The sequence below is a fragment of the Eubalaena glacialis genome, chromosome 5 (assembly GCF_028564815.1).
Source record: "Eubalaena glacialis isolate mEubGla1 chromosome 5, mEubGla1.1.hap2.+ XY, whole genome shotgun sequence".
In the NCBI taxonomy this organism is placed as follows: Eukaryota; Metazoa; Chordata; class Mammalia; order Artiodactyla; family Balaenidae; genus Eubalaena; species Eubalaena glacialis.
Window position 1 is genome coordinate 2,579,868 of NC_083720.1, and position 15,947 is coordinate 2,595,814.

Consider the following 15,947-nt stretch of genomic DNA (forward strand, 5'->3'; position numbering starts at 1 on the left):
TTTATATCTTGTCAGAACAAAGAACATCAAAGAAGTCAGGGTGACATTTCTTCAAGGTTTCAAAAAATAATAAAAAGAAAAACAGACCAGCGCGTACCCAGCGAGTCAGCGTGGCCTTGGCACCTGGGAGGGAGGCTTACCGTCGGAGGAGGAGCAGCGTTGGTGCCCAGGAGGAGGGGCATGTATTTAATCTTTATGTTTAACATGGACCATCTTTACTGCAGGCTGACGTGCCCTTTTCTCTAATAATTAAAGCAGATGTACAATTTGATAGACCACAAATAGGCTATTTTAGTGAGCATCAAATTCAAGTGAACTCGTGTATAAGCCACGATGACTTTCCCGTATCTCAGTACGTAAACGTGTCTTTTATCACCTCTGTGGGTGGGACCCCCGAGGCTGGATCTCAGCCCTGCAACTGCGCACCAGGGGCTCCAGTGCCCCCCACCCAGAAAACGAGCCCGGGAAGAGGGGAGGGGCTTTGAGTGGGCCAGGCTGCTTCGTCTGCAGGGCAGGTGCCACCGCCTGTGTTTTCCCAGCTCCCCCTCACCACAGCCCGGGTGAGGAAACCAGGTCTCGCAGCTGCCCTCCTGGATGTGCACCGGCCGCCCACCCCTCAGAGGAGCGCGGGCCAGAGGGAGGGGCTGCTGGGCTCTCCACGCAGCCGGGATGCCCTCCTCGGCCTCCTCCGTGACCCCCATCCTCCAGAAGTCGCCCCAGCTCCTCACACCAGCCCGGGAGACGAGAGATGGCTGACGGCCCGGGACCGGCGGGCAGGACGCCCTCTCCCACCTTGCTGATGCCATGCAGCCTGGACTCGGGCCGGGATGGTGCCCTCAGGCCTGGGAGAGCCGGGGTGTGGCTGAGCCTCCTGGATGGCTCACGTCACCACAGTGCCGTGGGGACATCGCCGCGGTGCTCGGGGGGAGGTCTCACGGGTTGGCTCAGGCTTCTGTGGGCAGTCCCCGCCCAGCGGCCCTGAGCCCACCCTGCAGGGGGCCCACCGACCCGAGCTCTGGCCAGGCTGACACCAGGGTCTGTCCTCCCTCTGCAGGGGCTGGGGTCTTCTTCCTGTCCTCGGCCGAGGGAGAGCAGATCAGTTTCCTGTTCGACTGCATTGTCCGCGGCATCTCCCCGACCAAGGGCCCCTTTGGGCTGCGGCCTGTTCTCCCAGGTGGGTGCCGGAGGTGGGGAGCCTGGCCTGGCGGGAGGGTCAGGTGGGCTGCTTGATCTCAGGCTCCCGGGGGCATTCACACCCGCACAGCCCCTCCTCCACGGCGTCTGAGCTGCTGGGACGCTCAGAGGCCGAGGCTTCCGGTTGGGACAATTACTGTAGCTGCACCAGGTGGACCAGGAAGAGGCCCGAGCCCGGGACCCTGAAGACCTTCCGAGCCGGCCCGTCTCCCAGACCTGGGCGGGGCCCTCGCCTGAGGTCGCTGGGGTCAGGACTGGCTCCGTGGGAGCCAGAGTTCGGGCTGGAAGTCGCCTTGTGAGCTGGGGTCTCAGCGCATCGGGTTGGTAGGTGCCAGGGCTGCATGAGCTGGCCTGGTCTTCTCTCCCACTTCCCTGGCTGCGGCTGGGACACTGCTCTTCAAGAGTCCTGGACCAGGGATGGCGCTGGACCGCGGAGGGCCACGCTACCTGGGCACTTCCTCCCACAGGGTGAGGTCTGCCCTCCCCTCGGGGAGGGCGGGGAGGCCCAAGCCCACGGGAGGGACAAAGGCTGGTCCTTGTCATCGCAGCTTCCTTTGACCGAGGCCCTCCGGGTGGGTGGTACCCAGGGTCACCGATACTCCCCTCGCCCCAGTGAGGCAGTGCTTGTCCCCTTGTCCAGGTGGGAGACCAAGACCTGTGGCTGGGCATCAGGTGGTCAGTGAGCTCACATCCGTGGCCTCCTTGCATGGGCACCATAGCCGGGTCGGGGGCAGATGGACCTCCTAGGGAGGCAGGGGCTGGCCACGTGCCAGGTCCCCTTTCTCCCAGCGTGGGCCCCTCAGCCCCGCAACCCCCCAAGCGGGCCCGGGGGGTGGGGGGGGGGGGCGGGGTGGGGAGGAAGGAGGCAGCTCCTGTGACCAGAGCCTCGCTGCCCGGGCTCTGCTGGGTGGTGCGGCAGCGCCCTCTTCTGGCGGCTTCCTGCATTGCAGCCGCAGGTAGTGGTGTGGGTGGCCGGGATCAGAAGGGGGCTGGCGTGGATGGGGCGGGTGTGGACAGCTGGGGTGTGGACGGCAAGGGTGTGGACGGGGCTGGTGGGTCCCTGCTCGCTGAGCCTGGCCGGCGTCGTGTTGAAGCCTGTGATCTTTGGGGACTCTTGAGATGTGGCCTCCACTGGGTCAGCAGCCTTAACACTCTGAGATTTGGGGGTGTCTTCTCAAGCTGACCGCTGCTCGGTCAGACCCACTTGGACACCAAGGCCCAGAGGCAGGAGCTGCCTCACATACAGTGGGGAGGGGGAAGGGGAGAAGTTAGAGTTCTGGGGTCCACCCTGCCCCAGGCGTGTCCTGTGCATTCCCACCTTGGTCCCATCGCGCGTGGCATGCACTGTCTCTGCTCCCACATTTTGCAGTCATTGCTGTGAGGTTCAGGGAGGGCAAGTGGTGGGGCTGTGAATTCGTCCAGTGCCAGCGCCCTGCTGCCTCACCAGCAGCAGGAGGGTGTGCCAGTGTCCTGACCCCCTGCAGGGACTGCCCGCCTTGGGGCACGGGACATCTGCTGGTGGTCAGGGGGCGCTGTCCTTGGGCCCAGGACACAGAATGATGGCCGGGGACCTGGACGGGGGTGGTTTGGGTACCCTGAGCTTGGTGCCTGGCAGCTGGGGTGCTGGCGTGGGGAGGAGCTGGGGCTCCCAGGGGCTCTGTCGTGGTGTTGCGACTGGACCGAGGTCCACACGGCCCTGGCAGTGCTGGGGTAACTGTGATGTCCTGAGCAGTGGGTGGGCCGCGGGGACGGGGCTGGGGCTGCCTCCTCGCTGACTGTCCTCTCTGCTGCAGACCTGAGCCCCGGGGGCCCTGCCGTGGAGGAGCGAGTGGCCCAGGAGGCCCTGGAAACCCTGCAGCTGGAGAAGCGGCTCAGCCTCCTCTCCCACTCCGGCTGGCCGGGCAGCGCAGGTAGGGCCATGGCCTGGGCCGTGAGGGAGGGCCAGCGGCCCTGGGGCCGGGGCTGCCCCTTTAAGGCAACCTCCCAGCTCCTGTTCGTTCATTCATGCCCCTCCCTCTGTTCGTCCGTTCGTTCTCTCGCTCTGGCTAGGATGCTGACCATAAGCATGGTGCCGCCATGGGTGCCGGCTGGCGGGTTGGGTTTGAATTCCTTCCCAGCCACCGGGGTGTGGCCTGGTGAGGCTGTGGCTTCACCGTCTGTGCCCACACAAAAGGCTCAGGGGTGCTGGCTGCCGGGAGCGAGGCCCCTCAGCTGCTGCGGTTCGCGGGGAGACGGATGGAAAGGGCCGGCAACCCCTCGAGGGGACGCTGCAGCTCCCGGGGGTTGGGGGGTGGGGGGCTGCACCGGGGTCTCTTGGGCCAGAGGCGGGGGAGCTCTGCGGGCCCTCTGTCCTGTGTGATTGTCGCCAGTCCCACGGGTGCAGAGTGGGGACGGCGACCTCTCCGTCCAGGCCCCTAGAGCCGGGGGCTCAGGTGTGCACGGGCCGCCACCTTCCTGGAGGAGGGGCTCACGTCTGGTTCCCAGGGGGACGGCAGGGAGGGGATTGGTGTGGGCGAAGGGGCCGTCCTGGATGATGCTGGGCGTGGAGGTCCAGGCAGGGCGTGGGTGAGCCGTCCCAGGGTGGCGACTGGAGACTAGAGAGCGCAGGCCCTCAGCAGGGCGGGGGCGTGGGGGGACTAGACGTCAGCTCCCACCGAGGCTCCCCAGCCCACCCCGGGCAGCCCGAGCCCCACAGGAGTCTCAGCCCCCGACTCTCCGCTCAGGGGACGACCGCAGCCTGTCCAGCTCGTCGTCAGAGGCCAGCCACTCGGACGTCAGCGCCAGCAGCCGGCTCGCGCCGTGGCCAGAGCCGTCCCCGTCCTCGGCGGGCGCGTCACCGGAGGGTCTCGGGCTGGCGGCCGCCCAGGCCCCCGGGGAGGCCGCAGCGGGTGCCTCGAGGGCACCCCCCAGGCCGCTGCGGCCACGGCAGCTGCAGGAGGTCGGCCGCCAGAGCTCCTCGGACAGCGGCATCGCCACGGGCAGCCACTCCTCCTACTCGGGCAGCTTCTCGTCCTTCGCAGGCAGCAGCCTGGACGTGTGGCGCGGGGCCGACGAGCTGGGCTCCCTGCTCAGCCTGCCGGGAGGCGGGGCGCCCGAGCGCAGCCTGTGCGCCTGCGCCCCCGGGGCGGCCGAGTACCAGGTGCCCGCCGCGCCGCGGCCCCACTACGACACGCCCCGCAGCCTGCGCCAGGCGGCCCGGGACCAGCCCCCCGCCACACAGGGCAGCGCCAGCGACGGAGCCGCCGGGGACTCGGGCGGCCGGCCATCGGGGGGGTGTCCCTCCGGCTGGCTGGGCGAGCGACGGCGGGGACAGGCGACAGAGGCCCCGTCGGGGCCAGGCGAGCCCTGGGAAGCGGGCGCCCCCCACGCGGGGCCCCCTCCAGCTCTCTTTTCCGCGTGTCCCGTCTGCGGAGGACTGAAGGTAAATGCCCCTCCCTGAGGGCGGCGGCTGCGGGGTGGGTGGTGCCCTCGTGGGGCTGCCCTCGTGCCGTGGGGCAGCCGGGACTGGGCTCGGTGGGGCGGCCTGGGGGCCCAGCCTGCAGGGAGGGCCGCGGACGCAGCTGGAAGTGCGTTCTGGAAGGTGGGAGGCTGGTGGGGAGCCGGGTCGGGGGCAGCAGAGTCCAAGGACCAGGTGCCCAAGTCAAACAGGAGCCTGAGACTAACCTCCCTGCGCGTTGCGTTGTGTGTCCGAGGGGCTTCACCTGCTTGCGTGCACAGGTGGTCTGTCCTTTGGGGGGGATGCTGAGGCTCAGGAGGCCCCGGGGACTGGTGTGGGTCTGGCTCTCGGGACCCCGGGATCCCGATGGCTCACTCACAGCCGCCGCTTCCTGAACCTGCGCGCTCCAGGGGGAAGGGCAGGGTCGGGGTCACTTGCCAGGAGCCCCGGGACAGCGCGGGCAGCGGGCGCCCCCCTCCGCCCCCGTGGCTGAGCCAAGGGCTGGTGGTCAGGACCAGAGGATGCAGGGCTCGGGCCATCCGTTCGCATTCAGGGGCCCCAGGCGCTGCCGGTGGGTCGCCTCTGGGCGTCGTGCTTCTTCCACGCCCTCCATGGTCGGCCTGCTCGCCTGCATGGATTTTGGCTGCGTGGCCTGGTTTGTCCATTCGCGCTACGATTCCAGACGCCGCCGTGGAAGGCGAGGCCCGTGTCCGTCCGATCTGGGCTCCGGCCGGCTGCGTCCCGCACACAGCTCACCTGTAACTGTTTCGCTTTGTACCTTCACTGTTGGCTGAAGCCGTTTGTCGCTCTTCACATTTTTAAAACCTGACACTGTTTGTAATACATTCTTAGACTGGAAATAAAATTGTTTTTTCTTATTGTCTTGTCCCTTTCCATGTGGCCAGCTCTGTCCACCTCCCACCCTGGCCCTCCCAGTGGGGCCTTTAACTGTCTCTGAAATCCAGGGGCTCGGCCTCCCTTGCCCCGTGGGTCACAGAGCAGGGAGAGGCCTCGCCTGTCTGTTCAGCCTTAAGCCTGAACACGTCGGAGGCGTGAACAAGGAGAGCAGCCTCAGACAGCACAGAGGCCTTGTGCATGTGTGTGTGGTGTGTGCGCCAGCGTGTGATGTGTGCATGTGAGTGCTTTCATTTGCATGCATGTGTTCTGTGTGTGAGACGTGCACACATGTGTGACATGCAATGTGCATGTGTGTGTCATGGCGTGCATGTGCGTGTGTGCATTTGCATGCACTTGTGTGTGGCGTGTGCACATCCTGTGTGCACGTGTGTTACATGTGTGGTGTGATCTGTGCTTGGGTGCCAGGTGTATGCGTGTGCCCACGCACGTGTGTGGCCTGTGTGATGTGTGTGCACACGTTCACTGGAGACCACAATGCGGTCCTCAGTGGTCCCTTAGGCTCAGGCAGGTGGCTCCCTGTGTCCAGTGAGGGTGGACACCCTACCTCCTGGGCCAGTGAGGGTCCTGGCTCTGAGCCTGGAGCACCCCCCCACCCCTAGTCTCCCCTACATGGGCGGCAGAGCCCCAGGGACCCCATCGGGGCCCCCCTGCACATCCCGGGAGGCCACATCCCACCCTGTCACACCCATTTCACCCTGCTCACCACCCTGTTAGAGAGCCGGGGGGCCCAGGTCCCTGCGGACCCTGAGGATCGGGGTTCTGGCCAGGCTCCTGCAACACTGCAGTGGAGGGAAAGGCAGGCTTTGGGGGCCGAGCTGGGGCCCTGCCCGCCGACTGGGTGGCCCCAAGCAACTCACGACCCCTGTCTGAGCCTCCTCCGTAGATAGGACAACAGTCCTGCCTGCCTGGGCCCCGAGGGGCCTGGTGAGGTGTCGTATGTCAGTGCTCGGTGGCTGCCTGTCACGGGGCTCGGCACACCGCTACTGTCGCCTCCCCAGAGGGACCCACCAGCCTTGTTGCAAAAGAAAGAGGCTGGGAGGTGCTGGTGCTGCGGGGGCCGGCCCTGGAGGCCTGGGCGGCCCGCTCCGGCCAGAGCCCTCATCTTCCAGGCCCAGCCCCGCTGCGCTCCCACGGGCCCTGCCCGCAGACGGCCCTCTCTCCACCAGGGCAGGTGGAGGCCCCGGCGGCCAAGGGACTTGCCCTCCATGTGAAGCCAGGGAGGGCTGGAGCTGGGCGTTTTGCCTGCCCCTGGCCCGTGCGGGCGCCCTGGCTGTGAGCTCTGGTCTCCTGGACCAAGGTCGATGGCTGGGACTTCAGGGAAGAGCCATCTGAGGGGCGAGGCGGGAGGGGGGGGACAGTGGGCCGCCCAGGTGAGGACTCGGGCGCGGTTGGAGGGGACAGGCTCTGGGCTGGAGGGGGCCTGGGCCCAGAGGAGGGAGGGGCCCTCCATGGGAGTGGCCACTGACCACCACGGCCCTTTGGGGAGGCGATGGGGCGGCTCAGGAGGAGGGCCTAGCCCCCAAGAGAGTGTGCCTCAGTTTCCCCTGCAGCCCAGGGCGGCCCAGGGGCACGGAGCCTCTCACCGGGTGCCGCCAGGTGGGCCGCCAGGATAGCCCCGCGGGAAGCTTTCGGCCTCGTCCCCTGTCTTTCCGGAGCTCACGGGGTGGGCCTCGCACCCCTGGCTGGGAACACCTGCTTCTGCACTCCTGGGGCCACCAGCTTCACTCCCCCTCCCTGGGGTGGGGTGGGCAGTGTGAGGGGGCTTCTCAGGTGCCAGGAATGGCAGGGCTGGGGGCAACCAGAGAGGCGTCCTCACCTCCCCAGGCCCCGTGCACCCCCCTGCCCCCACCTGGCCCTGGCCCCCAGGGGGAGGGGACAGGAGGCGCCGCGTTTGCTCATCTCCCACGGCACGTGGTTTCGTCCTTTGGGTCTGACACTGTGCCTGCAGGACTCGCCGCAGGCAAAGCAGGTGCCGTCTGTGGGTGGGGCTCTGAGCAGTTAGTGATGGGGGCTCCTGAGGGCAGTTGGCTCTTGTCCCAGGTGTTGGAGGTCAGACATGCCCTTCCCAAGTCCCCAAGCCTGCCTGGGCGCCTTTACACAAGGTGATGGGTTAGGCCAGCCCAGGTGCCCAGCAACCTGTCCGGGACCAGGGTCGAGGTGCTGTGTCCTGAGTTTGGGCAGCACCTCTGACCTCCCAGAGAGCGGGTCAGGCTTCTGCACCCCTATTCCAGCCCGCAGCCCCCCATGAGACCCCACTGCCCGGCTGCCCGCCTCAGAAGCGCCGGGGATACTGGACCCTTTCCCGTCAGGTGCCCCTGGCCCTGGCTGGCCCATCTCCTAGTGGGTTTGGGAGATGGAGGCTCAGGCAGCAGTGAATGTGCCAGCAGTGGGCCACCATCCCTCCCTCCCAATCTGCCGGCAGACACTGCCCCCAGCTCTGAAGCCCCCAAACCCCCTTCCTTCTCGGAGTCTTTCTGCACCTCCAATCAGGCACCTCTAAGTGGCCACCCTGCAGTCTGGGGGCCTTGACCCATCTCACGGGGCCCCCAGGAGTGGTTCAACCGGGGTGCCCTGCTTAGAGCAGGCCGGCAGTGCCCGGGGCCAGGGGCGGGTGACGTGACAGCCCTCGTGCATCTCACGGCTACAAACCGTGTCGCACAGCTGGCAGCGTGACACACGGCCACTGACACCGACAAGAGCAGCCAGGCCAGATCTGTCCTGGAGGCCCGAGCTGCCGACGCCTCATCCCACATGGGTTTGTGGGTGTCAGGGTGGGCAGGGACCCCTGGAGAGGAGTTGGGCCCCTGGCTGGTCTCCCCGGCAGGTGGCCCCTTGTGGCTCTTGGGTAGCATGCTGGCTCTTGGGCTGGGTGCAGGGTGAGCGGGAGCTGGATGGACAGACTGACATGTGTTTTCCTTGGTCTAGGGAGCTGCTGCCTCACCCCCTGGGCTCCCGGTGATGCACTCAGGTAGGCCTTGGCTTTGGCACAGCCTCGGGACAAGGGACGTGGGGTCACAGTGGCTGCAGTCACAGCCCAGCCAGAAAGTGTGTGCCAGACAAGACAGCGGGGGATCCGTGGGAGGAGGGTGACAGCGGGGAGGGGTGACAGTGGACAGCAGGGCGGCAGTGTGCAGCCGGGGTGAGCCCTGGCTGGGGTGGGGTGGGGCCAGGCAGCGAGTCGAGGACAAGGTGGCCGAGCGTGGCCAGCCTGCCCGGGACGGTGCGTGGTCAGAACGGGCAGGGTCAGCACTGGCCTGGAGCCGCAGCCTTTAAGAGGGAACCTTGTCCTCCAGGTGACAGAGAACAGAGGTGATGATGGTCCGGGGACCCAGGAATGGGCAGGGGCATTGGTGACCTTGGTGGGGGGAAGCCCAGGCAGGGAGCCAGGGGGAGACGCGGGGTCCCCTTGGAGAAGCCCCGTTAAGAGGTGACGGCTGGGCAGATGCTGGCTCTGACCCAGGGGAAGGCCTGGGAAGCTGGGAGAGGCTGCAAGTCGGGGGAGGTTGGCCTCGGGTGGCGTGGCTGGAGGTCGAGGGTCTGCTCTGTGCCTCATTTTCTCGGTGGAGTAGAGGCCACCTCCAGCCTGGGGCGGGATCTTTTTATTTCCTCTACAGAGGCGCATGGTGCCGGTTTGGGGCTGGACCCTGTGGGCCAAGCAAGGCCCAGGCCCGTCCAGAGTGGAGGGCGCAGGAGGGAAAGGGCAAGGCCATGGGCATGCAGGGTCAGACAGGGGCTACAGGAAAGCCCCATGCCGGCCAGCCTAGGGTTCCCTGGGTCAGGATGGGGCCCTGAGGACCACTCCCTGATGACACTGGGCAGCGGGCATCCTGCCCAGATGGTCCTGGATGCCTCCTGCCTGCTGTCCACCCCCCACTCCCCCTTTTACCCAGACAGAGTGCGTGTTCCAGGGAACAGGCAGGGGACAGGCGTCAGGATCTACCGGAGGACGAGGAACCTTTCCTCTGGGGTGGGGGGCCTGGGGGAGGAGGGGCCCTGGGTCTGGTGGGAGCAGAGATGAATCAGACCCAGGACAGCGTGGCCAGAGAGCGGTGATGGGTGAGATACCCAGTGTGGTCGGGTCTGCCGTGTGGCCAGGGAGAGGTCAGGACAGACCCACCCGATCTCCGCTTGGCCCAGAGAGTATTCGAGACAGCGCCTGAGATGCTGGCAGGAAGCTCAGTCTGAAGGATCAGGGAGGGAGATGGGAGGTAAAGGGGAGCCTGGGGGAGCGAGGGCTGGGGAGCAGCCACCAGAGGGGCGCCCCTGCCCCCGCAGACGCTGCTAGAGGCCAAGGCGGGACGGGGCAGCCTTCCTGTGCTGCCCGGTGTGACCCTGGAGATGCTGGGCTGCCCAGAACCCTCCACCCCCTCTCCTGCTTCCACTGTGGAAAATGCGGAGCCAGCCCTAAAACTAGCTGCTGAGTCACGGGGAGCTTGTCCACGTGACCTCAGGTCAAGCCACAGCCCTCCTTTCAGCTTTCAGGAGGCCGGGCCTCCTTCCTAGACTCCCCTCAGACCCCGTCTCAGCCCCTGATGGGCTCTCCCAGCTTCAACCAGGCCTTCCCGCCCCCCGCTCCCCAGCTTCACCCCTCAGCGTGTGCCCCCTTCTCCAGGCAGCCTGCCCAGATTTCCCCTGGACCCCCGGTCTAGGTGCCTCCCTGGGCACCTCTGCCTGTCATCTTGGGTTACACGGGAGAGGGTCTGTGTCCAGCAGAAGCCTTCCTCCTTCCCTCCCTGTTGCCGCAGATCAGCCCCGGGTACAGCCCGCTCTGGCTGCCGTCCCCACCCCCAGCTTTGGCCGTTCCCACCAGGCTGGCTGACTTGGGAACACAGGGTCTCTCTGGCCTCAGTCTCCCCACTGAGCAAGTAGGACCCCCTCTGGCCTTGCTGGGGCAGTAAAGGGACGAGGTGACAGGCTTCTGTGCAGGTGCGGGCCTCCAGAAGGTGGTGCCCGCAGTGGTGCCCTGTGCCAGGACATGGCAGCGAGTGGGGTAGGGTCTGCCCACTGAGGCCCCTTGGGCTGGTTGGCTCTCTAGTGCCCGGCGCCGGCAGAGCCAGGACCCTCCGGGGCTCAGCTCCCCCGGACCTGTGGGCAGGTGGCCAGAGACAGGCTGTCCTGTGGGAGCTTCACCCCCTACCTGAATCCCACCCCCCTCCTGCATCCTCCCTCCCGGAATCCCACCCGCCTCCTGAATCCTCCCTCCCGGAATCCCACTCCCCCCAAATCCCACCCCCACCAGAATCCCAGCCCCTGAATCCCTTGGGGCCGGGAGCTGGCCAGGTGGATTTGTGCGAGTCCCTAGGCCTGGCTGTGTCGAGAGGTGGAGCCCTCAGGGAGGGGGGAGGAACTGGGCTCTTGCCCTCTGGTATGGCTCTGGCTCCCCACCCCATGTGGTTCGGCTGCCGGTGAATGGCCCGGCAGGGTCTTGACCCTGGTCTCCTGCAGCCGGGGTCCTTCGCTGTGGGACACCAAGGCCCAACAGGCAGAGCTCTTGGGCAGGTGGGGAAAGGTGGATCGGGTGTGCGTCCAGGCACTCTGGGTCCCCACCACTGCTGCTGTCGCACCTGCCCCGAGCCCCGTTGGCGTTTGCTGAGTGAAACCATCGACTTCTAGGAAATGGGGGAGGCAGGGGCCAGTTTCTTGGATGGGGGAGGGGACTTGAAGTGCCTGGGGCCACCCTGGAGGAGGTGTCACAGTGGATGGAAGTGTGGGCCTGTGCTCAGGGAACGATGCTCTGTGGGGACTCACCGGTCCAAAGAGGGTCCCTGAAGCAGATGGGGTGAGCCGGGAGGACAGCCGAGGGGGAGGGGCGGGGCGTGGACAGGGCAGGGGCATCCTGCCTGGGAGGGGCAGGGCACCCGGGAGCCAAGGAGGAAGTGGCCGGGAGGGATGTTTGAGGGTGGGCGGCCAGGGGCTGAAGATAGACGTGTGGCCAGCGGGCCACAGGGGGCATCCCTGGTCAGCCCGCTGTGGGGGGCAGGAGCGCCCCGGTCAGGGAGGACGTGGGTGGGGTGGGAAAAGATGGCCAGGAAAACGGGGGAGTCAGGGAGGCTCCCCAGGCCCTGGAGAGGAGGAGGGCGGGACGCGTGAGGGGTGGGCAGTGGGGACCTCTTTCCCGAACAGTCTAGGGGGTCAGCTCAGCCTCGGCCACCGCCTGGGGACTCACAGCCCCTCTCCCCGCAGGACCCGAGAGGCCGTGCAGTGAGGCGCCCACATATGTGAACGTCCCCGCCAGCCCTTCCCCCACGAAGCAGCTGCACTACTTAGGCCTGCAGCTCCAGGAGGCCGGCGCGGGCATCCGAGGTGGGTCCGCAGGGGCCTTGAGCCCCGGGCGCATCGGCCCTGGGCCAGGGGCTCGCGGGCACCCCCTCACAGCCCCGACGCTGGCGCTCAGGCCCTGGCCGGTGCGCGGGGTGGGTGCGCCCCCGCCGGCTCACCTGGGGCTGCTCGCAGGGGCCGGTGCTTCCCGCTACGCGCAGATCGACATCGTGTCCACAGAGGCGGCGCACAGGGCGGGGGCCCGGCACGCGCAGGCCCGGGAGGAGCGGCTGCCGGCGCTGGAGCAGAGGCGGAAGGGGACCCCGCGGTGAGGCGGCCGGACTGCGACGCGACTGGACTGCGACGCGACCCGTCGGCTCGAGGGAGCGTCTCCGCGGCACCTCTGCTGCGTCCCGGCGGTCAGGCTCCGAGCCGAGGGTGGGCGCGCTGCCCGGGCCCGGGGCGGGGGCGGGGGCGGCGGTGGGGGCGGGTGGACGGTTCCGGGGCGCTCCTCTGACACCTGCTCTGGTCCGCAGGCCGGCGGGAGGTGCCGCCTGGACAGGTGTCGGGAGGCTCCAGGTGGACCTGAGGCGGCGTCTGGCGAGCAGTCTCCGGTCCAGGGATGCGACCTGCCCGCGCCTTCCCTGGAGGCGGCGGCCCGGTGACGACGATGTGTCCCAGCCAAACGCATGTCCCCAACCACGGGGGACCCGGCCAGGCCCCACCACGTGGCGTCCTCTGCAGGGCCCCCTCTGTCCCCTCTGGGTCACTGCTGCCCTGTGCCTGGATGGCGTGGCCCTCGCGCGCTCAGCTGACTGCCTGCTTCTTGGGACCCATTTAGTTAGTTCTGTAAATGGTTTAAAATCACTCGTGTTCCATTGTTGACCCGGCCAGTTATTTCCTGAGGGTGAGGGCTCGTGCCACGTGCCTCTGGACACACGGAGGGACCCCTGGTGGCTGGGTGGGGCTCTCCCTGCGGCCTTGGTGGGTCGTAGAGCATTTCCAGGGCTCCGTGAGCCGGTGCGGTGGTCCCGGCTGCGCTGGCCAATGGGAGTCTGGATGCTGGGGAGCTCCTGGAGTTGGCGGTGGGCTTCCTGTCCTCGCCAAGCCGGGCTGCCCCACCCTGGCCTCGGAGATGAGATGGGGCCCTGCTCTGCCTGGTGGGGATCCCGACCAGGGCCCACGCAGACCCATCCCTCCCTGCCTCCTGCCGTGATCCCATCCTGGACCCAGCGAGCCGTGGTTAGCCTGCCCGTGGGGAGCCACTTGCTGCACCCCACACCTCCTCCTCCTGGCGGCAGGTCCCTCAGGCTGGTGGGGCTAGAACTTCAGTCCCCCTCCCCTGCCGAGCCTGTGGCGGCAAAGTGCCTAGTGGGATGCAAAGGCCCCGGGGCTGCTCAACAAACAGGTCCGGTTTTCACACGCCCTGGATGGGACTCCAGGGTAGCAGGCTTCCCTTTTAAGATGCAAGTGGGGGCAAAGCGTGGCCAGTGCACCCCAGTCCGGGGCTTCAGCTGTGTCAGGGTTCCCTCGGGTGGGAGGGGGGCCGACCTCCATGCCCTGGGCAGGCTGTACGCACCAGCTCAGGGACAGGCAACTAGGGGTCCCGGGCCTTACCAGTGACCTTGAGTGGCTGGCGTCTGGGGTCTCCTATTTTCCAAATAAGGTGAGCCTGCTGAGTTTTCGTGAAGCTAACACAGGGCCAGGGATGGGTGGGGCATCCAGGAAGGGTCTCCACGCCCCCCTCCGGCCCTGTGGGTGGCCGAGGGGTCCTGGGCGGCATCCACCTGGAGCCACATGGTCATGGGAAGCAGAGCAGTTCCCTGCGGGGTCAGCCGGGCCTGGCCAAGGGCACCACAAGAGGGGTGGTCGGGGAGCCGGGAGGCTGTGGAGGGGCCACGGAGCACAAATGCCAAGGGCAGGGGTTTGTCCTGACGTATGACGGCCGCCCTCCGGCCAGCAAGGCTCAGGGGTGCTAGGGCTAAGCCAGCTAGGGCGGCCATGCAGGGCCAAGTGGGGACCAGACAACTGCCTGCCCTTCCTCCAGAGCTGTAAGGGGCGGCTAGCCGGCACTTGGTGGCCAAGTCCACTGGGGTCACCTCGGCAAAGCTGTTGCAGCCACCAGGGGTGAGGCCCACGGGCCACTGTGTGGTCGTGGAAGGAGGTCTCAGGGACCCTGGACCCCAACTCAAGCCTGGGAAGGGCTCCCCACCTTTGCTGAGAGGGAAGGGGCATCCCTGGCCCAGCACCCCTGCAGTGACGCCCCCATCACTGCCCTTCCCACTCCCCTCATGTCCTGTCATGCCCTGTGCCCTCAGGTCCCCAGGCTGGACCCTCCTCAGGCCTGAGCTGGCCTAAGGGAGACTGTGCAGGGCGCTGGACACAGATCCGGCAGAGAGGTGCCCTGGAGGCTGGGGGGCCTCCAATGCTGTGCTGGGTTTAGCGTCTTAATTCTGGAATATCAGTGTCAGACAGAACACCTTATTATTGTTTTATTGAGGTTTAATTGACAGATTATATTAGTTTTAGGTGTACAGCGTCACGATTCTATATTTGTATGTACTGTGAAATGATCACCACAGTAAGTCTAGTTAACATCCACCACCTCACAGAGTTACAGAATGTGATGAGAACTCTGAAGACCAAGTTTCCATCAGCTGTCAGTACACACTACAGTATTGTTAACTAGAGTTGCCGTGTTGTACATTACATCCTGTGACTTAGTTTATAATCGGAAGTTTGTGCCTTTTGACTCCCTTCATCGCATCATCCACTCCCTACCTTCCGCCTCTGGCAACCACACATCTCTCCTCTGTATCAGTTCAGTTTTTTTTTTTTTAAGATTCCACATACATGTGAGATCATATATTCGTCTTTCTGTCTGTCTTATTTCACTTAGCACAATGCCCTCTAGGTACATCCATGTTGTCACAAATGGCAGGGTTCCATTTTTTTAATGGCTGAGTAACATTCCATTGTATGTATGTACCACATCTTCTAACCATTCATCCATCGATGGGCGCTTCGGCTGCTTCTATATCTTGGCAATTGTAAATAATGCTGGGATGAACACAGGGGTGTAGATATCTTTTTGAGTTAGTGTTTTCATTTCCTTCAGATAAATACCCAGAAGTGGAACTGCTGGATCATATGGTAGTTCTATTTTTAATTTTTTGAGGAATCTCCACAGTTTTCCACAGAGGCTGCACCCATTTACATTCCCACCAACAGTGCACAAGGGTTCTCTTTCTCCACATCCTAGTCAACATTCGTTATCTGTTGTCTTTTTGATAATAGTCATTCTAATATGTGTGAGGTGATGTCTCTCTGTGGTCTTGATTTGCATTTCCCTAATGATTAGTGACGATGGAATTCCCTGGTGGTCCAGTGGTTAGGACTCTGTGCTTCCACTGCAGGGGGCACGGGTTCAATCCCTGGTCAGGAACTAAGATCCTGCATGCCTCGAGGCATGACCAAAAATAGAAAAACCAACAAAAACCAAAAAACAAAACTTAATGATTAGTGATGTTGAGCACCTTTTCATGTATCTGTGGGCCATTTGTATGTCTTTTTTGGGAAAATGTCTATTCAGGTCCTCTGCCCATTTGTAACTGGATTGTTTGGTTTTTTGCTACTGAGTTATATGAGTTCTTTATATAATTTGGATATTAACCCCTTATCGGATATGTGGTTCACAAATATTTTCTCCCATTCCATAGGTTGCCTTTTCATTTTGTTGATGGTTTCCTTTGCTGTGCAGAAGCTTTTTAGTTTGATGTAGTTCCATTTATTTATTTTTGCTTTTGTTGCCTTTGCTTTTGGTGTCAGATCCAAAAAATCATCGCCAAGACCAATGTCAGGGAGCTTACTGTTTTCTTTTAGGAGTTTTATGGTTTCAAGTCTTACGTTTTTTAATCCATTTTGAGTTAATTTTTGTACATGGTGTAAGACAGTGGTCCAGTTTTCCCAACACCATTTATTGAAGAGACTGTCCTTTCCCCATTGTATATTCTTGGCTCCTCTGTCGTAAATTAACTGACCACATAAGTGTGGGTTTATTTCTGGTCTATTCTGTTCCATTGATCTATGTGTCTGTTTTATGCCCATACCATATTGTTTTGATCACTACAGGTTTGTAATA

General features: G+C 64.1%; 1 protein-coding gene across 3 annotated transcripts in view; it reads left to right on the forward strand.

Annotated features, from left to right (window-relative positions):
* Positions 1–12,138, forward strand: part of DOK7 (docking protein 7) — a 33,881-nt gene extending 21,743 nt beyond the window's left edge. For 2 of the 3 annotated variants that reach the window (XM_061191062.1, XM_061191063.1), the window contains 7 exons: positions 1,055–1,174; positions 2,988–3,104; positions 3,918–4,615; positions 8,474–8,516; positions 11,599–11,625; positions 11,717–11,851; positions 12,002–12,138. In XM_061191062.1, the coding sequence (XP_061047045.1) occupies positions 1,055–1,174; positions 2,988–3,104; positions 3,918–4,615; positions 8,474–8,516; positions 11,599–11,625; positions 11,717–11,851; positions 12,002–12,138 (1,277 nt within the window). Of the gene's footprint in view, positions 1–1,054; positions 1,175–2,987; positions 3,105–3,917; positions 4,634–8,473; positions 8,517–11,598; positions 11,626–11,716; positions 11,852–12,001 lie in introns of those variants that run through there. The other variant, XM_061191064.1, reaches the window with a different exon arrangement.
* Positions 12,139–15,947: the final 3,809 nt, after the last annotated feature.